Source organism: Leuciscus leuciscus, assembly GCF_965113295.1.
Source record: "Leuciscus leuciscus genome assembly, chromosome: 9".
Lineage (NCBI taxonomy): Eukaryota > Metazoa > Chordata > Actinopteri > Cypriniformes > Leuciscidae > Leuciscus > Leuciscus leuciscus.
Window position 1 is genome coordinate 11,313,953 of NC_138733.1, and position 24,101 is coordinate 11,338,053.

The window sequence follows — 24,101 nt, forward strand, 5'->3', positions numbered from 1 at the left end:
CCTATAATTAATGGCTAAAATTTAAGCAGAAAAAAAAAATATATTCTGCGAATACATGTAAATAAGTGGGCGTGATTAACTCACATGCAGCGTGCGTGAGACTGAGACGCTGAGATTTCTCAAAGAAACATGGAGGAAGCAGATCAAGAGGATCCACAATGGAGTTACGTTTTCTAAAGCGTTGTTGTTAAAGTGATATTTTCGGGAGAAAGGCGCAGGAGTCAGTGATGGCCACGGGTTCTGACCTGTGTGCAAAGTTTCAAGAGTTTGAGCATGTTAAGGGCCTCAAAAGTGCACGAAAGGTTGACAGAAAAATGATAATAAAGAATCTAAGGAAAACTATAGGGCCTTCGCCCTTTCAGGGCTTGGGCTCAAATAAAAATAATCCTAAGGAAAATGATAGGGCCTTCGCCCTTTCAGGGCTTGGGCCCTAATAAAATAATCCTAAGGAAAATGATAGGGCCTTTGCCCTTTCAGGGCTTGGGCCCTAATAACATAAAACAGTTATTTTAAATTGTAGTAATATTTAATAACAATATTACAGTTTTTACTGTATTTTTGATCAAATAAATGCAGCCTTCGTGAGCAGAAGAGACTTATTTTTAAGAACTTTAAAACTGACCCCAAAAAACAAAAAAGCATTTGCTACCTCTCTAATATCTGATCCCAAGACAATTAATTAGTAAAAAACATTAGAAATAGTTATTTAAAATAGGACATGTGACCTATTGAGAGAGGACTATGACAATTTTCTACAAAAAACTTCAGGTTCAGGTAGACATGCTTACCGGGCTTGTCACAGTTTATACTGGGGTATCCAGGTGGAGTTCGGGTTCCTGGTATCTCCTTCCCACTACTGTCCACACACCAGCTGTAACCTGTGGACCCGTGGAACTGCTCAGGCTTGTACTGACCCTTCTCATCACACTGAGGGATATAGATTCCAATCCGATCACCGTTTTCACTCTGAATTCTGTCTCTCTCCTGCTCACAATGGGTCTTGGGACGACCTTCAAAGTAAACGTACCAGAGATTATAGAATTTACTTGAAGGGTTAGTTCTCCAAAATTTTTTAATTCTGTCATCAATAAGTCACCCTCATGTTGTTCCAAAACTCATAAGACTTTCTTTAAACTTCGGAACAACAAATGAGGTTCATTCGACTCACAATAGTTACATCCATGAGATCGACCTCTTACAACAAACACACTGCTGAAGTTCCATCAAGATCAGTTAATGTATGCTGAAGTTATAACACACTTCCTGTGTCCCTTATTCGCCATAAATTTGTTTGAGATGGTAGATCAAATTAGTCATGGCAATTTTAAAACACTGATTCATGAAGCGTCAAGCTTTTGTTCCGAATCATTGGTTAGTAGCGTGTTTCAAATGGCCAGAGTCACAGGATTTCAGTAAACGAGGCTTCATATATGCATGAAATTTCATTATGTGAAATTTCAATGGTTCCGTCAACCCATGAATCATGAGTCAATGAGAAGAACCAATGAACAAGTGTCTATGGGTTTTACTGTCTCTGGCTTTACCAGATATCTGATCAGTTTTAGTTATTTGTAGACATTTTAATTAGACATTAGTATAATTAAAATGAATAATGGTAGCTAGTCTCTTAATGGCCTGTTTAGCTGACCCATGCATAGAACAAACAAACCCTGACCCTGCATTGATTTGGACACTTTATAGTAACCTTATTAGATTACATAATTGCATTTGACAGATTTAACTTTTAAAAAAAAAAAATATATATATATATATATATATATATATATAATACAATAGATTGGGACACTGGCGGCTTCACTTCTCACCAATGGAAGAGAGCGAATAACATATTTTATTTGAATTATTTAAACTGACGTAGGCTACAAAATTCAACTTTCTCCGGACGCCTAATGTTACACTAGTTCAAGCATTTCTACAGGCTGCGTAATGAAGTTAAAGAACATGGATCTTCTCACCTTTGTTTCGTCCTAGAGCAGATTCTGTTGTGCTCAAGCATCCCGACAGACACAATAACACAGCGAAATACACTCGAGCTGTCATCCTCTCCACCTGCGATCATACAATGGACTGCTGGAAAATCATACTTGTCTCAGGATGAGAGAGTATTTAAGTTAGCGCTCAACCAATGGCGTGAGTTTGGGGCGGGATGTTTGGAGAACAATAGAACACGTCCACATGTTTAAAAAAGTTCCAATGAGGTCAGAGAGTTCTGATTCAAGACAAGCTTCAGGCTATGATACCAAACGGGAGAGCTCTAGGCTATATGAATATGATGCCAAACGGGTTTTTTTCCCCCCAGAATACACAAACTAGTTTTCAATGGCTACAAAGAAGTATAATACTTTTCCTATACACAATAGTTTGATTTAGATTATATCCAATACAATCCCACGGACAGTCTTGTATGACAGTGTGTGGGTTGGTCAGTTTGGCCACTACATTCAATCCCAAATCTGAAACTAATCTCTTGCAAAATGATCATTTTGCCTTAAGTAAACTAAATGCAAACCCCATTTGTGCATGGAGTTTTAGAGGGCAGATATTTTTAGGTCAAACCGTTCTTGTCTGTCAGTCATATAATGCAGGTCTATGGTCATCACCTCAGAGAGCATGCACAGAGAGGTCCAAATTAAACAATTACCCATCGTAAGTACACATTGATGGCCTAAGACACGAAACGAGCGGTTTGTGTGAGAAAAAGAACAGTATTTATATTGTTTTTACCTCTTGTACACAACCATGTCCAAGTGATCTGAGGGCGCGCGCGCTTCCTGGTGTGTGTAGTGATGTGTCGATCATGAACGATTCATTCATTTTGAACGAATCTTTAATATGACTCGGGACTACCGAGTTGTCTCAGAGAGTGATTCATTCATTCTGTGTTGACCACGCATGCGTATTGCGCAACATCCTATGATGATTAGTTCATCTCTCTCGAGTCTTCGGGTTCGGCCGGGTCCGAGTCTTTCGTTCTTCCTGTCAGTCCCATCGAGGCTATGCTGTCAGGACCGGAAAGAGAAAAGATTAGTTCATCTTTCGAGTCTCGGGTTTGGACGGGTCCGAGTCTTTTATTCTTCCTGTCAGCCCCATAGAGGCTATGCTGTCAGTACTGAAAAGAGAAAATATTAGTTCATAGAGTCCTCGGGTTTGAGTCGTTCTTTCTTCAAGTCACAAACCCGTAGCACTATGCAGATTCTCAGATCACTTGGACATGGTTGTGTACAAGAGGTAAAAAATATATAAATACTGTTCGTTTTCTCACACAAACCGCTCGTTTCGTGTCTTAGGCCATCAATGTGTACTTACGATGGGGAATTGGTTAATTTGGACTTCTCTGTGCATGCTCTCTGAGGAGGTGACCATAGACCTGCATTATATGACTGACAGACAAGAGCGGTTTGACCTAAAAATATCAAAATTGAAACTACTGCGGAAACAAAGACACCTACATCTTGGATTCCCTTGAGGTAAGCTAAAACATACCAAAATTTAATTTCAAAGTGAACTATCCCTTTAACCTTGCACGATCCACACACAGCTGTCTGAGAAAAGCTGCTACCACCAGATGGCAGTAGTCTGCTAAAACAGACAACGGCAGCGTAATAAAGCGTCCTTCCCCATTTAAGATGCTTAATGATATTGTAGCACCAAATTTAGTACACAATATAGGCCTACCTTATTAATAAAGCGTACTTTGTAGAGGCATATAGATTAAATCAGATTATGAACAACACCCATAGAAAACCATTACAAAACGCTTAACGTGCAATAGCGCATTGCATGTTCAATAAGGTGTATAGGCTACTGAGTTTAATATCACCGTCTTACTGCATTGACGTTAAGCTTTTTCTTTATAATAGGCTCTATGGAGGAAAACTATAGGCTATACAGACAAGAGCATATGAACGCGACGCGCATAGTTTCACATTAATGGCATTTCCATTTGACACTGTCGATTACAACGTACTTCTTGGCAGGCTGGAAAACGGTGTCAGGCTTTCTGGGATAGTCCTAAAATGGTTCAGGTCATACTTAGAAGGGAGAGGTTATTATGTGAATATAGGTGACTCTAAGTCTGAGTGGACAACCATGACATGCGGAGTCCCTCAAGGCTCAATCCTCTCACAAAAACCCACGAGGTCAAGATGCGTTGACTATACAGATGTGTGATTGTGTGGTCTGTTCCCGACCCTGTCAATCAAACGCTGATTCGGCGGACCAAGCTTTATAATGGGAGTGAAAGGGTTTTTGGAAGTCCTTCAAAGCACATCCATCCCTGATTAAAGTGCTCTACGTGGCTCTGGGGGGTTAATAAAGGCCTTCTGAAGTGAAGCGATGCATTCGTGTAAGAAAAATATTCATATTTAAAACTTTATCGACTAAAATAACTAGCTTTCGGCAGACGGCCATACGCATCGATTTATGGCGAAAGAGTAACCCTTGAATTTGATGCACAATGTAATAATGAATGCGGTTGCCCAGCCCTGTTTGTTTGAACCACGAGAGGCGTCACTCCTACATCCTACGTCATACATCATCAAATGTTACTCTTTTGGCATAAGACGACTTGTGTACGGCCGTCTGTCGGAAGCTAGTTATCTTAGTCGATAAAGTTTTAAATATGAATATTTTTCTTACAAGAACACATCGCTTCACTTCAGAAGTACTTTATTTATTACCAGCAGTAACCATCTGACCATTATCACTCAGTTTAGCTGGCCTTTTTCTTTGCAGAAACATGATCATGATAATGGTCCATGTCTTTGTAAAATAAAACAATTTTTCCTTGATGGCACAAAACCGCAGATGAAAGCCATCTGTAACAACTATCTTGTGTGGTGGCAAACAAAAGTATATCACTGAATAAGAGACACACATTTCCAATTGTCTTTGATAAGTTTTTTTTTTTTTTTTTTGCAAGGAAAGGCCATTCAGTCATTCAGTCACACAGTCACACAGAGTGAATGCAGAGTGTGACCGTGAGGGGAGGGAATCCTTTCTCATTTATAGTCTTGACTCCCAGAATGTTCTTTTTCTTGGCCAATTATGGTATCCTTTCAGTATTTCCTTTCAGGCTGATGGTTGCCATTTTTCAGAATCAGGGTCAACAAGGGTCTGGGCCCGCCTGCATCAGCCAGGACACACACATCTTGAAATTTAGGAGATGGGTGTGGAGATACTTCAAGAGGCAATTCACACCTCATAGCACTCATACGGCAGATCCATGGCCTCCTGGTGTAGCTCCGGAATTAAATGATACACCACAGATTATGGTAGGAGAGACACCACCCATCTCCTATACACAAAGATACAGAACACACCCTCACTACTACAACCTCACAGCATCTCTACCTGGCATAGATCATAGGACTATCCAGGCCAAAAGCATTCATAATTTCTTCTCAATTGTGTCAAACAATTTTACAGCGCTACAGTCTTGTAAACTTCCTGTATGTAAAACACTGTAATGTGCATTGGACGTGTGCATGGCTATAGTCACACATCAATTAATTTAATTTCTAATCATTCAAATTCCACATTCAAATGCAGTGCAACTGGTCTCTTTTTATAAAATGTTTATGTCCAGTCATTTGCATTGTTGTAAACTAGGAGGACCCACAAAATATGACTAATGACAATACAAATTTAGAGTTAGATCTGGAATGGAGGTATTTCTATCAATCAACCACACAGTTCCTAGTCAGACCTGCATTATCGAGAGGGACATAGCCTGTACATCAAATGCACAGAGGATGATTGCAAAAGCTAAACTAGGGATTTTAAATCTCTGTTTCTGTAAATCTTATTCTCTAATTGACCTGATTAAAACTTTAGGTTTGCATTAATGATTTGCAATTAAAAGAACTGATATAGACAATTTTATAATTGTAATTATGAAATTGTGTATTTCTGTTTAATTATGTTTTATATTTTAAGTATGCATACCGCTCGAAAATATACTAGTTATTGACATTTTTATTGTTATTTTGCTACATTTCCTTTAATTCTTCCAGACAAAGTCTAAATTCCACTACCATATCGCAGTGGAAGTGAAGACTATGGTGATCAAATGAGCTCACTAAATATATGATTCTGAAAAGGAGCCGCTTGCACTTTTGACATGAGTTCATAATGTGTTATTTTATGTTCTTGTGTTTGTCTAACAACTCCCTTCTCATCTTACAATAACAACAAATTCGTCAGTGTGCAATTATTGCATCGTCATTCAGAAGTTGTCCAGGTGTTTTGTACGCAATGGAGCGTCATCAGTGAAATGATTCCTTAACCTGTGGAGATCTGACCTGCCCGGCAAACCAAACCTTCTGCTTAGAGGTGACCGAGGACTTCTCAGAGGGTAAGTTAAGCCAACTGAGGAGGACACAGACCAACACAACAGACTTGGTCCAACAAGTCATTCTAAAGACTGAATACCACCACAACCAAGTGCAGGTAGAAGCAAACCCAATCAACAGGATTGCAGACATCCTGTCCCGATGCTACCGCATCCACTCAGCGCAGTACACCACACCTAAAGGTGCCACAGAGGTGCATTTTGCAGTGCTTTTATCTTAAGGCTAACCCTGTCTAAATGCTGTTGTTTCAGGTGACTACGTGACCCCTGAAATCATCAACTCATGAAATGTCCAAAACATGACATGTCCAAAAGTGGCCTATCAGAATTTGCCCCAAAGGGCCAGGGGAGGCCTGTAAAACTTGGTTTTCCTGCTAAGGCAAAAGTTGAGATAAAACCCCCTGCAACAAAACAATAAAACTTACAATGTGATCTAGAGAGAAGATCTCACAGAAAGAGCTTATGACACGCCTTGCCTAATCTTCTCTCCTTGCTTATCTATGCATCCCCTTCTCTACCGACTCTCTCTACTTTCCCCTTATTAGAGGCACTGAAAGTTCACAAATAATGCCTACATACCACATATGATGTATCTTGTGAATCTATAGTTTTTTCCCTTTCATATTTGGTATCATTTTACATAGGGGTGTGCCTGTGCCACTGAGCTTCAAAAAAGATGGAAAATCACCAAGCCACAATAAAACTAGCCCAGTGATATATATTCAGGATTTTCCGAAGCCTTGGTACCACTTTCTGTGAGGAATTGGAATTTGGATTGGCGGTATGGTTCCGTTCTAGGCGAGAACTCCCTGCGCATCCATGCAGCCTAGCATGGATAAGAGCAGGGAGAGCAGAAATAATCCCCCTTGGGGTAAACAGAATAGAACCAACATGAAAATTTGCAAATATATTTAATTCAAGATTTTAAAGTACAACATTATTCGATAATTATTCTGATTCAAGGGCAATCAGAATGTCAAATCCTGACTGGGCGAGAGGAGGAGCTGGGGATGGAGGAGGGTAATTAGCTCCTGAGAAACGCGATAACTGCTGATAATACTGAATGAGCTTATATATGTATATGGTGATAGGTGTCGTATTCCTATAGGTAGATGTGGATCAGCTGATGCGAGCTTGACTAACGTGACCTGCCAGAACTAACGCTACGCTTGATAATTCCTAGTATTGGACACCGACTTGGAACCGTTCTCCGTAGCTGAAGGGATAAACACAGGACTGGATACTAGGATGTCCCCAAGGGCTGTTGAGGTGTCTCTCAGGATATCATTGGCGTGCTCAGGGATAGACTCGAGAGCGTCCTCCTGGACTGCACTGCCGTGCTCAGGTTCTGGCTCGGGAGCGCCCTCCTGGGCTGTAACGGCTTGCTCAGGGACTGGCTCAGGAGCACCCTCCTGGGCTGCACTGGCGTGCTCAGGGTCTGGCTCGGGAGCACCCTCCTTTTGGACTGTGCTCTGACATAAACTGATGCAATGATCTTAGTTGCTTTCCTTCTTTGTTTCTTTGGAGTCAGAAGACGATCTAGGACTTGACTCGAAGGTGGGAGAGAAAGTTTGTCACTGCAACCAGACTCTGGAGGTACTGGAACAGGCTTGACGAACTCTGGGATGACTGCAGTGGTCTTGATTGACTCAGTAGAAACTGCAGGAACAGTCTCAGCTGACACCAGGCTGACTAGAACTGACTTGACTGAATCTGGGGTGGCTGGACTTGACTTGACTTGACAGACTCAGGAGTCACTAGAGTGGACTTGACAGACACTGAACCTGGGGTGCCCTCGGGGGCTTCAGGAGCAAGCACTGAACATGGCTCCGGGGCTGGAGCCAACACTGGAACTATCTCTGCAGGCTCTGAGGTGACTGGAACGATCTCTGCAGGCTCTGGGGTGACTGGAACGATCTCTGCAGGCTCTGGAGTAACTGGAACGGTCTCTGCAGGCTCTGGAGTGACTGGAATGGTCTCTGCAGGCTTTGGAGTGACTGGAACGATCTCTGCAGGCTCTGGGGTGACTGGAATGGTCTCTGCAGGCTCTGGAGTGACTGGAACGATCTCTGCAGGCTCTGGAGTGACTGGAACGATCTCTTCAGGCTCTGGGATGACTGGAACTGACTTAGGAAGATCTTGAACTGACTCGGAGACAAAGACTGATGCAGCAGTCCGAGCTGCTCTCCTCCTTCTCAACCTTCGTCTTTCAGTTGGATTCGAAAGAGCAAGAGCTTGACTCGGCGAAGAAGGATGTATAAGGTGGTCAATACAGTCAGGCTCTAATGGTGGCAGGATCCTCCAATCCTTGCGATGCCGCAGGTAATAGGTGAATTTCCAAAAGTCCAGGATCCTTAAACCCTCCATCTCCCACTGAGGAAGGGGATCATCCAGACAGTGGTTGAAAGCCTCTTTAAGAGCTGCATCATGGTAATCCAATCCCCTAGCCATTGTCCAGAAGAACTGGGTGAAGCATCCTACCTCACAGCCCTGCTGGCGTAGCAGCCCTGCAGTGCTAGTCTCTCCTGAGCTGTAGCTGGGGGAACCACACGAATGCTCATTCTGCTGGGTCCGATTCAGAGAGAGAAAACCCAGGCGCAGAATGAATAGAGAAAACAGTTTATTAAGGACAGTTCGTACAGATGAGGATACTCAAAACGGCACATTTAGCAGGCGGGTGACCAGGACATAAAACAACGGAGAGGATGAGTGGTGTGAATAATGCTGAGTGGAAGCCAAATGGGAACCGGAATGAAGAACTCCAAACGATCTCCAGAAGTTGTCAATTTCTGTGGAAACTTAATACACACATGGAACACAGACAACACACCAAAACGAACCACCAAAGCACATGAGGATAGGGTGAGCACAATTAGTGAAATGAGGGCAAGACAAGAACTAAACAAGGGGGCGTGGTAACAGAAGACAAGGAGGCAGGACAAGAGGAGCACATGGCAAACACAAACAAAGACAGAGCCATGTGCTCAGACACAAAACCAACAAGGAAACATTAAACAATGACAAGACAGTAAGAGCAGGATCCTGACAGTGTGAAGAAAATCTGTCTTGTGTTGAATTAAACTAGGGATTTTAAATCTCTGTTTCTGTAAATCGCATTCTCTAATTGATCTGATTAAAACTTTAGGTTTGCATTAATGATTTGCAATTAAAACAACTAATATAGGCAAGGCAAGGCAAGTTTATTTATATAGCACATTTCATACACAATGGCAATTCAAAGTGCTTTACATAGAAGAAATTTAAATAATAAAAAAAAATAAGAATAATTAAAAGTTTCGAAAAATAAAATAAAATACAGTACAGTACAAACAGTCGGACAAACAGTGGCACAGTGCTCATTCAGTAAATGCATAGCTAAACAGATGTGTTTTGAGTCTCGTTTTGAAAGTGACTACAGTAGGAGCACATCTGATCTCTTCTGGAAGCTGGTTCCAGCTGCAGCTGGCATAATAGCTAAAAGCGGACTCGCCATGCTTAGAGTGAACCCTTGGCATTTCTAGCTGATATTATCCTAATGATCTGAGTGATCTGCTGGGTTTATATTCAGTGAGCATATCTGCAATATATTGAGGTCCTAGGCCATTGAATGATTTGTATACCAGTAATAATACTTTAAAATCAATCCTAAATTTAACTGGGAGCCAGTGTAAAGACCTGAGGACTGGTGTGATATGTTCAGTATGAGCTGCAACTGTCTTATGGTCTTTTTGGGAAGGCCAGTGAGGAGTCCATTGCAATAATCCACCCTGCTGGTGATAAAAGCATGCACAAGTTTCTCTAAGTCTTGTCTGGAAACAAAGCATCTAATTCTTGCAATATTTTTCAGATGATAGTATGCTGATTTAGTTATTGCTTTGACATGACTACTGAAACTAAGGTCTGACTCTAGTGTCACACCAAGATTCCTGACTTGATGTTTAGTTGTTTGACCCCTAGAGTGAAGGTATGCGTTCACCTTGAGAACTTCATCTTTGTTTCCAAATGCAATGACTTCAGTTTTGTCTTTGTTTAACTGAAGAAAATTTTGACACATTGAACTGTTGACTTCATCAATGTATTGGCACAGGGAGTCAATGGGGCTGTAATCCTTAGGCGATAGGGCTAAGTAAATCTGTGTGTTGTCTGCATAGCTGTGGTAAGCAATTTGATTCTTTCTCATTATTTGGCTCATTGGGAGCATATACAGGTTGAACAGGAGTGGCGCAAGAATTGAGCCTTGAGGGACTCCAAATGTGATTGATGTCCACTCAGACTTATGGTCTCCTATTCTCACATAATAACCTCTCCCATGTAAGTATGACCTGAACCATTTTAGGACTATCCCTGAAAGCCCCACCCAGTTTTCCAGCCTGTCAAGAAGTATGTTATGATCGACAGGGTCAAATGCAGCACTGAGGTCGAGTAGTACCAGCACTGATCATTTTCCTGAATCAGTATTTAAGCGAATATCGTTTATTATCTTTATGAGCGCTGTCTCTGTCTCTGTGCTGTGGTGCGGTCAGAAACCAGATTGAAAATTGTCAAAGTATCCATTCGTGCATAAGAATTTGTTCAGCTGTTTGAAGACAACTTTTTCAATAATCTTGCCTATGAAAGGAAGATTTGAAATCGGCCTATAGTTGCTTAATATGGTCTTATCCAGATTGTTCTTTTTCAGGAGGGGCTTGACAACTGCAGTTTTCAGGGAGTTTGGAAAACTCCCAGAGAGAAGTGAGGCATTTACCACTTCTAGAGGATCTGCTTCTAAACTGTTTAACACACTTTTGAAAAAATATGTGGGAAGTGTGTCAAGAGCGCAGGTTGATGTTTTAAGATGCTGTACGGTTTCTTCCAAAATTTTGCCATCAATTTCTTTGAAATCAGACAAAGTTACTACTTTCTCAAAGGTCTGATCTGTCTGACCCCAGCGCAACTCAATGATGTGCTGATCACCTTTCTGATATTATTGATTATTGAAGCAAACTCACTGCACTTGTTGTCTGAGAGCATTTCACTGGGAATCTGGCTTGGGGGGTTTGTCAGTCTCTCTACAGTAGCAAAAAGAGTGCGTGTGTTGTTTGAATTGCTGTTTATAATATTTGAGAAGAAAGTCTGTCTAGCTTTGCCTACACTGTTAGACTTTTCTGTAATTTCTACAGTTATTTACTGTAAATCTCCCAGTATTATACTGCTATTTCTCTTTACAGTAAATAACTGTGATACCCATTGCATCATGGGAATTTTCTGTGACGTCTAACACCACATACAGAGACTTACTGTATTTTTTAAATTAGCTGTATACAACTGTATTTGTCTAACACCACATACAGAGACTTACTGTATTTTTTAAATTTGCTGTATACTACTGTATTTGAGCTAACAGCCTCTCTGGCTGGCACCATTCCATTGTGCTTTTTATTTCCTAATTTTTGCCTTACACCGCGTGTCTACAACGCTATAATAGCCAGAGGCTGTCTATATTGGACAGTGGACTCATTGAAGCGACCGGACCATTAATACAAAATGCAAACCTGTTTGTCCCTCCCTTGTCAGAAATAGCGCGAGCGCTTGGACGCGGAGCACATTCCACGAAACCGGTATGATTTGAGTCCCTCTGACCTTTTTAAGTGTATTTTACCTATTGGGTCACCAAAATATATTCTTAAAGGAGATGTTCACTTTTAAAATGAAAATTCTGTCATCATATAATCACCCTCATGTTGTTTCAAACCTGTATGAATTTATTTCTTCTGCTGAACACAAAGGAAGATATTTAGAAGAATGTCAGTAACCAGGCAGTTTTTGGGTCCCTTTGACTTCCATAGTAGGAAAAAAAATATACTATGGAAGTCAATGGGACCCAAAAACTGTCTGGTTACTGACATTCTTCGAAATATCTTGCTTTCTGTTTAGCAGAAGAAAGAAATTCATACAGGTTTGAAACAACATGAGGGTGATTATATGATGACAGAATTTTCATTTTAAAAGTGAACTTCTCCTTTAAAAGCTTTTTGTATCAATTGAAATGTCTCCTTTAATAAAGTTCAAAAATAATGACATACATATTATCTTTATATTAGAAATGATCTTGTTTTTCAGTTGACACCACCTATTTTGTCATGTCCCTCATGGCCTTCTTTGAAAGTGTACTTGGAATATGAATAATATAATTAGAAAAAAGTCCATACATTTTGCCATTACCATGAATATCTATCTGTGCTTTTTTGCTGGTAATGTTTTTTTTTCTAAGTAAATTCATGATTATTCATTAAAATCACATTATTTAGTTCCGTCCCTCAGTAATCCCTCAACCCCGTTACACAAACCATTCTCCCCCATAAAACTAATGAACAGATCCTTATATGTGACATCAATAACAGGAATTAACATCATAGAAGTCTTCTGAACAACACTGTGTGAAGACACAGGCAAGTTACCACCCTCTTTTATAACTATAACTTATTTAGAGTTGTGATAATGTGGTCGTCAAGCTCAACGACTCAACCCCGTTACATCAAATAAAGATAGAATTCTATTACTTGTGAAAATTATCTTTGTTATTTAAAAAATATACATGATTTCTTGATACAATGAATGCCATGTACTCTCTTGTTGTTCACTACATGTAGAGCAGTGGCCATTTTCAAGCAAAAAATCACAACCCCGTCACACTCAACCCCGTTACTTTTTTGCCACGAAGTGCGCGCACATGCAAAAAAAAAAAAAAACACACAAAAACACGTTCGCACAGACACACAAACACATCAAAAAAGCACACAAGTAATATGTTTTATTTTGATGACCTATTTAGTCAGTTTATAATGTTCTAATGTATTTAAAGTTGTTGTTTTTCCTGCAGTCGGGTTAATAAAACTGAGTTGCAATTGCAATTTATATATGTTGTTTTTCTTGGTTACATAATGAAATACAGTGCTCATAGAAAATCTTTCAGTGAATTTGAGAAAAAAACAACTATGTATATGTTTAGCTGTATTTGTCTCTTCAACCCCGTTACCATCTTCAACCCTGTTAACCTTAGTCTCAACCCTGTCACACCTACATTTTTATTAAAACATTTTTTAAGTTTATGAATAAGTAATTTAATGTTTGTTGAACTGAGCAATCATAAGAATACTGATTTTAGTTCAAATTCTGAAGTTAAGACACATCTTTGATCAAAAATGATGAGGTTGCTGTCACAAAAAGTGCCCCTTTCAGGCTTTAGTATAGCATAAGTGTAAAATTATATGTACATTTTACATGTACAATTACTGAATTAGTGTGAGGGACATATGATAAATAGGAATATGTTGATTTCATTACAAATATAATTATAATCATATCCAGAGAGCTCCCATAGTGTCCATAACGGGGTTGAAGAATAATAGTGCCGATATCTTAAAATAATTACCAATAATAATAGGGATTTGATGCCTGAGGTGGGAAAATATGATTTTCTAGAAGTTAAATATGTAATTAATGTTGTGGGATGTTCAGAAAAGTAATACATATAAGTAAAAAATCCAAAAATGTGTTTGTCCAAATCGTAGGCCTACCGGTTTCGTGGAATGACTCGCGTCAGAAATATAACGGCCGCGGCGCATAACTATACACTGTCTGGGATTTGTCGTGTCGCGCGGAGCATCCAGTGTAATATCACTGGGTTCAACTTCTGACTGTCTTTTGTTGGACCGCGCCGTTCGTGTCTGGCCCGGGGAAGAGACGGAATTCACTTCACCGAGAGAGAGACCAGCAAGCAAGGTAAAAAACATTCTGTGTGTGTTGACAGGATTGTGCCCAGTTTAACCTATGTCATAACGTTACTCGTCGTCAACATGGCGGTAACGAACTTTACCACAGTAAACTGCGCTAACGTTTAATTTTACAGACTTTATTCGATTATTGAATTGTCGAGTTAAAATATGCCAACGAGCAACGCTTGGTTTACATTAACAATACATTAACTGAAAATTCTGTTTTGGTTGTAGATAATGTTGGCCTACTGATGAGAACTTTTATAGTTTTAGCATTTGTTTACAAACTATAACATATTATAGTTTTTTTAATGAAATGTATTATTTACTTCCATTTTTATATGTGTTTAAAGGCAACTGCAACAAAGCGCCAATTCGAGCCAGTGACTTTTAGCAAGATTCCGGAGGTAGGCCATTTGTGATATATTTTGAGATAAGTTTGCTGAAATGATTAGCAATATGTGAAAAGTGCTTTGGAGCCACTGGTGCAGACTAGGTACAATATCTTATAAAATCTCTATAAAATTGGCTAACTTTATATCAAATAAGTCTAACTTTATATTTATTACACAGCAAATGAACCAATGAGAAGATGGACCATTGTCTTTGTTCAGTCTCACCAGATTAAATGTATCCAGGTAAGCACTGCAGTAAAACTCTCACTAATTAATTCATACCAAATCTAGAATTCTAAACAACTTAAGTTAATATTTTTGCATTATTTTGATATTTTATTAAGCAAAAGACTCTCAACCATTGCAGTCCCACCTGACCAGGAAGGTCCTAACATCAGCGCACAAGTGGGTTAACTACTGTAGAAAGGAGAACGATCATCACTCAGTGATTTCTTGCATGTACTGTGTATTTGTCTCAAACAGGAATGGGCTAAAATCATCGATTTCAGTCTTTTTTGGAGAGAATTTAGGATTTGTAATTATTAAAATTTAATCTGGCATAATTTAATTTAGTTCTTTTGTATGCTATTTATTGACAAAAGCTGTTTACAAAGTTTAAAAGTTTTTGTAAAAAAAAAAAGAAAAGAAAAAAGGAGGTTAAAAATAATTTGACACTAATATTCTCTCTCTCTCTCTCTCTCTCTCTCTCTCTCTCTCTCTCTCTCTCTCTCTCTCTCTCTCTCTCTCTCTCTCTCTAATATATATAGTGTTGGAACCAGGATCTCCTCTGAAGGACTGAGTACTGTGTTTGTGGACACGCATACAGACCAGGGAACATTCTGATGTTGTCAATCAAGTTCTGAACAGGAACCAATCTTTGGAGAAGTTCATTTATTCAAAGGTGGACAAAACCATTGTGTTGACTTTTTAAAGATGATTTTGATGATGATTTTTACTGCTATGTTGTAGAAAGATGGAGGAGTAGACAGTCAGACATTGATAATACAAATAAATGTTTCTTGAGCATCAAAGAGACTTCTTTCAAAAACATTAAGGCAATTAAATACTTTTTTTTGCCCACCAGTGCACATGAATCCAACAATGGATTCAAGTCCATAGTAATCGATTGTCGAGTTCACGTGCATAGGTTTAGTTACCTATGATTATGCGCGTGAACTCGACAATCGACTACTATGGACTTCGACCGAAAACAGGATGTAAATACAGGTATGTGCGCTGGCTGAAATAACATCATTTTTATTCATATCTTTTTCAGATCTACTGCAGTCAGATTCACCCGTGTTCACTCTGAAGGAATCACTCACATTGGCTGGGCACTTGTAATGACACATCTAGGATGTTAAGAGGCTAAAAGCAGGTTTGAAACTTGCCCCATTGAAGTCAACAGGGTGAAAATTTTAAAAAGAGGATAACATGATGTAGGCAACACCGATTTTTGTCGTTGTTCTCTGTATTGACAGCACTCCAAATTTACCCAAAAAAATAACTCAATGTTAAAATTGACCGGAGTTCTCCTTTAACAGCTCTGCAGACACTCATAAAAGGTCGAAGAGCTCTCACAGGAGGAGGGCGAGGGCGAGCTGGGCCCACAGGCTTTGGTGGTTGAGGTGCCTGCCGTTTTTTGGTTGGTATCTGGGGGCTTGCAGCAAAAGAGTGGGATAGTTTGGTTCCAGCATACACCAGTTCTTCCATTTTCTGTGAGAAGCACAGAAGTGGCGATGCTGGAGAGAGGGAAAAAGTGTCTGGTGAAAGGGGACAATGAATATAGACCATTTTATAATTGTAATTATGAAATTGTGTATTTCTATATTTAATTATGTTTTATATTTTAATTATGCATACCGCTGGTAAATATACTAGTTATTGAAAATGTTATTGTTATTTTGCTACCTTTCCTTTAATTCATCCAGACAAAGTTGGTGCATCCCATTTCGCATACTATCCGTCCTAAATAGTATTCGAAAATAGAATTAGTACATCCCAAATTGTAGTATGTTGAAATGAGTGTTCCAAAGAGACCCGGATGGTCTACTATTTCCGGTCAGAATCCGAAGTGCAGATCGATGCGCAGTCTAACGGCTAATATTGCCCATAAAACATTGCACGTTGGACGGGGATTTGGTTTGAACTACACACAGGAGTGAAAAGTCTTAAAAAACTACAGTCATGGAGGATGCGCGACAGGCGGTTATGAAGAGAGGTTTAGATAAAGGGGTTTGAGTGATTAATTATCAGTATCTAAGCTGATGAAAAGTTATTTATTCAATGTTGTCTACATTATATTGCATCTGCAGCAGCATTGTGAACTTTTGTAAAGATACGTTTTGCATTTAACTTTTAAATGCATCATTCAAATTGCAAACACATGAGGAGAGTCTCCGCATGAAAGACCCACGACTGGCAGATGAACATGCAACTACATTTCTCTCCGAAATGGTTGGAAATTAAATCAGATTGAATGGAGGATTTTAACTGTCATGAGATGATTGACAGGGCAGTTTACGGTGACAGGATGCACGCGACAGATCTGTCCGTTAAAGATGACGAGGTAGTATGTCCCAAAGCTTGCCTACTCTTTTGCTACACACTTTCTTCACAAAAAGAGTACATAATTTTAGGGTGTAGTATAAGTAGGCGAATTGGGACGCAGCACATTCCACTACCATATCGCAGTGGAAGTGAAGACTATGTGATCAAATGAGCTCACTAAATATATGATTCTGAAAAGGAGCCACTTGCACTTGCACTTTTGACATGAGTTCATAATGTGTTATTTTATGTTCTTGTGTTTGTCTAACAACTCCCTTCTCATCTTACAATAACAACAAATTCATCAGTGTGCAATTATTGCATCATCATTCAGAAGTTGTCCGGGTTTTTCGTACGCAATGGAACGTCATCAGTGAAATGATTCCTTAACCTGGCAAACCAAACCTTCTGCTTAGAGGTGACCGAGGACTTCTCGGAGGGTAAGTTAAGCCAACTGAGGAGGACACAGACCAACACAACAGACTGACTTGGTGCAACAAGTCATTCTACAGAATGATTACCACCACAAACAAGTGCAGGTAGAAGCAAACCCGATCAACAGGATTGCAGACATCCAGTCCAGATGCTACCGCATCCACTCAGCGCAGTACACCACACCTAAAGGTGCCACAGAGGTGCATTTTGCAGTGCTTTAATCTTAAGGCTAACCCTGTCTAAATGCTGTTGTTTCAGGTGACTACTTGACCCCTGTGTAGAATTGAAAATAATCCAAGATATTTTAAATGAACAAAGATATTTGCTTGACTGTTTTTCTACCCCCTCTTTCTATCACAATGGCCATTTGTAGTTCCTAAAGGCACAAAGGGGCTGATAGTGATCACTAGCCGCGTTTCCACTGTCGGGCCAGGGCCGGGCCGTGCTAGTGCGTGCCAGGGCCAGTCGCGTTTCCACTGTCACTTCCGGGGCTTGATCGGGGCTTACTCGGGGCCAGCGGCCAGGATTTCTGGCCCGTCGAATACCTTGGGCCAGAGCGGGCCAGCTCGGGCTAGAGGAGTGGTTACGAACAGAGGCGGAGTTCACCTGAGTCGGGAGACGGCAGCGCCGGATGATTCTGTCAGCATTAAAGACTTTTAAAATAATTTAACTCGCGTTCATGTTTGAATGCCTTGTGTTTGTGATGCAAAAGAATATGCGCGCTAACCATTACCATGGTAAACATAGTAAACGCTTGAAGATATGCATAGTAAAAAAACATACGCTTGAAGAAATCAGACCAATCATAAAGGCTATCACAATCATGTTTTTATTTTATCTGTCAGTAGCCTACGTCTCATCTCTTTATACCGGACTATCATAAAATAAAGCAACTTTTTTTTCGGGAGCTTCCTCTGTTTCTCTGACTGACATACAAATATCTGTATGGGAGTCGAGAGAGTGCTAAAGCTCCTCAGGTCGTATTTTTGGTGGCATATATTTGTAGAAATTATCATTCTTTCTAAATGTGATGTAAATATGTCCTGTAACTACCAGATAAACAGTAACAGACGTGACTGAAGAAGTAAGTGTGTCCTCTTTCTTTTGTGAAATAGACCTAACGGTAATTTATTTCTGAGTGACTAATGTGCAATTTTGACATAAATTAATTCATTATGATCAATGTATCACTTTTTATTGTAAACCTGTGGTAAAACATCGATGCTTGGGTTTTAAATATTCAAGTAAACAACAAAAATGCCAGCAAACGGCCGCTTTTATCATGTTTGTTTTCAACGCGGTTTCCAGTGATTTCTGATTAGTTTTCTGATAAAACTTCCATTTGTTGGTGAATGGGTTAGTGTGACGTTGTTCTAGAGAGGCGTGTTACGGGCGTGTTTTAGTGAAGCGCTGTGGAGCTTCTGGCCCGACAGTGGAAACGCAGGCCTGGTGCTATTAGCCCGAGGCTATCAGCCCGGCACGGCCCGTTTAAAGCCCTGGCCCGGCCCTGGCCCGACAGTGGAAACGCGGCTACTGTAGGCCTGTAGGCCAAATGTTTGTACTTTGGGGGTTGATGAATTGTCACACCTTTAGTACAGTGGTGGGAATGTAATTATCTGATTGGTCAGTTTGAATGTCTCACAGTTTGTTTTTAGTCACATGGTCAAGGAAAGAATAACAGAAGATTGAAACTGTTGCTCTGTCTCTTTGATGCTCTGGCTCTCTTCTTCTCTGAGTCCCTTTCTTGTGGGCTCCTCTTCTCTCTCTCTCTCTCTCTCTCTCTCTCTCTCTCTCTCTCTCTCTCTCTCTAACATTTTTCATATATGCTGGGTACAATTAATAATATAAGTTATCATCATTTCATACATCTATTTTGTAACTATTTTAAGTGTAATCATAAACATATTTTGTCATTAAACATTTTCAATTACAACTAATGTGCTAACTAGTTTTGATTTGGTATTGACTTTGAAGTGCAACATATTGCAATACAATATGGTCACTTTCTATAGGAATGCTCTCCCACAAATATTTATTGTAACTGCGCTTATTTCCGTCGTTGGTATAAGTGGCAGTGGGTGGTATAGACAAGAAATGTGCAATTATCTACCATCTTGCTAATAACGTTTCTTTAGTCATTCGGCAGTTCTTGCAGCCTGAACCAATGTAGGAATTCCATCCTTACACCTGAAATCATCAACTCATGAAATGTCAAAAATGAAATGTCCAAACCATGACATGTCCAAAAGTGGCCTATCAGAATTTGCCCCAAAGGGCCAGGGGAGGCCTGTAAAACTTGCTTTTCCTGCTAAGGCAAAAGTTGAGATAAAACCCCCTGCTACAAAACAATAAAACTTACTATGTGATCTGGAGAGAAGATCTCACAGAAAGAGCATAGGACACATCGCCTTGCCTAATCTTCTCTCCTTGCTTATCTATGCATCCCCTTCTCTACCGACTCTCTCTACTTTCCCCTTATTAGAGGCACTGAAAGTTCACTAAGAATGCCTACATACCACATATGATGTATCTTGTGAATCTATTGTTTTTTTTCCTTTCAAGTTTGGTATCATTTTACATAGGGGTGTGCCTACGCCACTGAGCTTCAAAAAAGACGGAAAATCACCAAGCCACAATAAAACTAGCCCAGTGATGTATATTCAGGCTTTCCGAAGCCTTGGTACCACTTTCTGTGAGGAATCAATACAAAATCACGATGTACATACACATCTGGCTTAATTGTCATACACAAGTCATACACATCTGGCTTAATTGTCCCGGTAGAGTTTATGAAATAAGTTGTAATGATGTCCAGTTTTTGAATGAATCATTTGAGTCGGTCCATTTCAATGAATGATTCATTCATGAATAGAACTTATTTGGTTCTCGAGTTCAAATCACCGATTCAATGATCCTGTCGCTGTTTTAGATCATTTCCAAGTTTCATTCTGGAGCTACTGGTGTGTTAAACTTATTATTCACTAAGTGAATAATTGATAATAATAATTTTTAGCTTTTGAAATCAAATCTACAAGATGCTGCTCCAGATTTTCAGTGAAGTGTGCATTGCGTTGCACATATTGTGCACTTGCCTGCGATTGTTGCAAGTGGACAGAGAGCCTTCAGTAAGCTTAACCAAGTAAATAACTATACCTCAGATCAACACAAGACGGCTTGATTTCAAAGATCGGATCAAAGATTTTGCTGTGAGAAAAACACGACACTTAGCACTTGTGAAATATGAAATTGCAAGTTGACAGCGAATGTCACAGTCACCAGCTGGTGTGCCCAGGTTGACCACTAGAGGGCACTCCTTCTCTGACCTTTACCACTCAGCCATGAACTTCAGTCCCCATAATCCTTTGCCCGGACTCATGATGAATTATTTCATTCATTTGTTTGTCATTACATTGTTTGTCTCACCCTATGGGGCAAATTAATAAAAGTAGCCTAATAATAACAGTAATAAATTATTATTATTATCTTCTTCACTCCAAAAGCATGCCCGTCCGCTATGGTACATATATATCTCAAACAGTATGTGATTTCGGATGCAGCGTTTGAGTTGTATGTGTAACATAAGGACAAAATCTTCCTCAAAACAAAGGTGACATAGAAAATGTCACATGCTCAACAAAAAGATATTAATACAAAAGGAATCAACCTATGTGAAAAGATAAATCCATTTAATAAACAAAAAATAAATCATACAACAAAACTTTTTTTTATATATATATAGAATTCTCATTCAAATTAAAAGGTAGAAAATACCAATATATATACTGTATATCGCTATTCAGCCCCAAAATACAGAAATGTTATTTATTTTGGCCATATCGGCCATATCCACAATGTTTGTCTCTAGATAACACTGATTTAGTGAAACAAAGCTATGTAATGTTAAAAATAAAACATTATTTTCACCCATTCAATATATACCTGCTCACCCAGATAATGTATGTGCAAAAAAAGCCAAGGAAGTGCTATCAGACAGCACTCTTCAATGCATAAGAAAGAAATGTTTGTGAAGAAAAACAGAGAGAATTGTATGCCTTGTAAAGTGGATTGTTATTGATTGCTGTTTTTTTCCATAAGGCTGATGTGAATTGTGAATTGTTGATAATTATGTGATGTTAATGATGTAAAACTTTTTTTAATTGTTTTTTTTTTATATATATATAAAACTGATTTAATGAGTCTAATAGTAATGAGTTATGATTTAGTCCAGCAGATGGCAGTAATGGATTGTATAAACTTAAGTGCATTTGTTAAGGAATGGTGTGGTAATTTGTGTATGATGGGTGTTTCATGTGGCATAAAGATGCCAGCACCCACAATCCCTTTCTTTTTATGTGTGGTCTATTGAATAATACAAAGCTGTTTTGCTTTTTACATTTTAACAGAATTCCCCCATTTTCACAGACTAGGCTTACGTGAGTCTAGACTTGATAACAGACCCCATAACAGACCCACAATGGAGTGTTCGGTGAGAGACCATTACCAGAGATGATCAGGTATACGGGAATAACCCATTTATTGTCACCACAACTCAGTACTTTGAAAAAAATTCTTCTTTGCATGTGTGTATAGTTTTCTACAAAATAAAGATATAAGAAACATAAGTAAAAATAACAATAACAAATAACAGTAGTCACAAATATAAAGATGTTCCTCCCTTGTGATGGTGTGAGCCTATGTAATTTTATTTCAAATGAGGAAAATGAAGTGGATTGAATCCAAGGAGCTCTAAAATAATTGTAGAATCGTTGTCTGAAGTTAAAGGCGGTATCTGCAACTGATGGCATGCCGGTCACCCACCTCCCTGCTGACGGTTCTGTTGCTGTGGCCCAGTGGTTTTCAAACCTTTTTATTTAACTGACTCGACCCATAGGCCTTTATAAAACTGTAATGCACGAGTTATCCTTTAGCTTTACAATTCTTACCCAGCGCTGTTCCGTGGGTTCTTGGCTTCATTCTGTTAACGGGTTATCACCGCTATAGGGAGGACACTGACAAGGAGCTCCGATGATTACAACACTTGTTTTATTGAGGATTCAGAGGCAACATCATGAATTGTCCGCAGCAGATTATAGAGTGTGTGTCATCTCTCTCTCTGTACTATCACAACTGCTGCAGACTGTTTTCACGATATTGCTCAGGAAGCGAAGGGCCTAAAGAACAGCTCTCTGTTATTGAGAGGGTCCTCTCTGCACTTCTACCTGCAAAGCCGTTTGCATGGAGGCCTCAGCAGGATGACTCTCGAAGAAGAGGAGGTCTGACACATGTTTGGGGAACAACTAGCTCAACTATCACAGAGCTCAGGGTGTGAGGGGCCTGAAAACCTCTCGGAAAGAGAGGAACCACTTCTCCAGCTCTACCTGACAGGCTGTTGTTTTGCCTGGAGGCCTCAGTAGGATGACTCTTTAAGTCATTAATCTTTAAGGAGGCCTGCCAGACTCACACCAGAGATTTTGCAGTCATCAACACAGAGCTCAAGGAGCGAAGGGTATAAGAACTACTCATTATCATGAGAAAGAGACATCTTTTCTTGCTCCACTTGCAAAGCTGCTGCATGGAGGCCTCAGCAGGATGGCTCTCGAAGAAGAGGAGGCCTGACACGTATTTTAGGACAGTTAGCTCAACTATCACAGAGCTCAGGGACCGGGGGGACAAAAAACACTCTCTGAGAGAGAGAGAGAGAGAGAGAGAGAGAGAGAGAGAGAGAGAGAGAGAGAGAGAGAGAGAGAGAGACCATTTCTCTAGCTCTACCTGAAAGGTTGTTTGCATGGAGGCCTCTGCAAGATGACACTTTTAAGGAAGAGGAGGCCTGCCTTTAAAAAAAAAAAAGAGAAGCGCTCACATTTCGCGCACATATCCCCCTCAAGGACCGAGTGCGCGTGCTCCTCACCCAAACAGCACAGGCATGGGACATGAGTGTGACCAGGTGTAAGAAACTTCTTACACGGGTTGGCACACTTCCTGAAGCGTTTGTTTTCAGAGAACTCACAGTATCAGCAAAACAGTCCATGAAGACGAAAAGAGGTTGACATGTTCTCAATGCGCCCTTTTATACTTCCTGCTCAATAAGTAATGGGGTACAAACAAACAGATAAGTCACATTGGCTATAAGTCTTATTTTATTACATTCAGAGGTAATACCACTTACATAAAGCAAAATGCTATGCACAAACTTTATAAACACTATAAACATCTAAGTTCCCTTAAATCTTTACATTGTTCCATAGCTTATTGAGAACAGAACAGGAATGTAGAAATATAGCTAAACAGGCCAAAACGAATTCATTTAACGCTAAACTGAAAGAAACCAACATTGGGCTCACATAGCTCACCTATCTCATGAGGAGGATGAGGAGGAGGATGAGGAGGAGGAGGAGGAGGAGGAGTAGATGGGACTGGAGGAAGAGGTGAAGGAAGAGGATGAGGAAGGTGAAGGGCAAGGTCAAAGAGACAAGCACTGCACTCTAGTTGCCTATGTCTTTGTCCATGGTATGACTATGAGGGAGGCTGGGAAACGAGTACAGCCAAACTTGAGTCACTTCACCGTCGCCTCGATTATAGGAACCTTCCGTGATG

General features: G+C 39.9%; 1 protein-coding gene across 1 annotated transcript in view; it reads right to left on the bottom strand.

The window, feature by feature from the left end:
• Positions 1-473: 473 nt before the first annotated feature.
• The window catches only part of LOC309505882 (thyroglobulin-like), a gene marked incomplete at both ends in the record, with an annotated part of 133,452 nt that continues 109,824 nt past the window's right edge, over positions 474-24,101 (bottom strand). Inside the window, 2 exons of the mRNA XM_082179343.1 lie at positions 474-487; positions 789-1,010. Coding sequence (XP_082035469.1) covers positions 474-487; positions 789-1,010 — 236 coding nt within the window. The remainder of the gene's footprint in view (positions 488-788; positions 1,011-24,101) is intronic.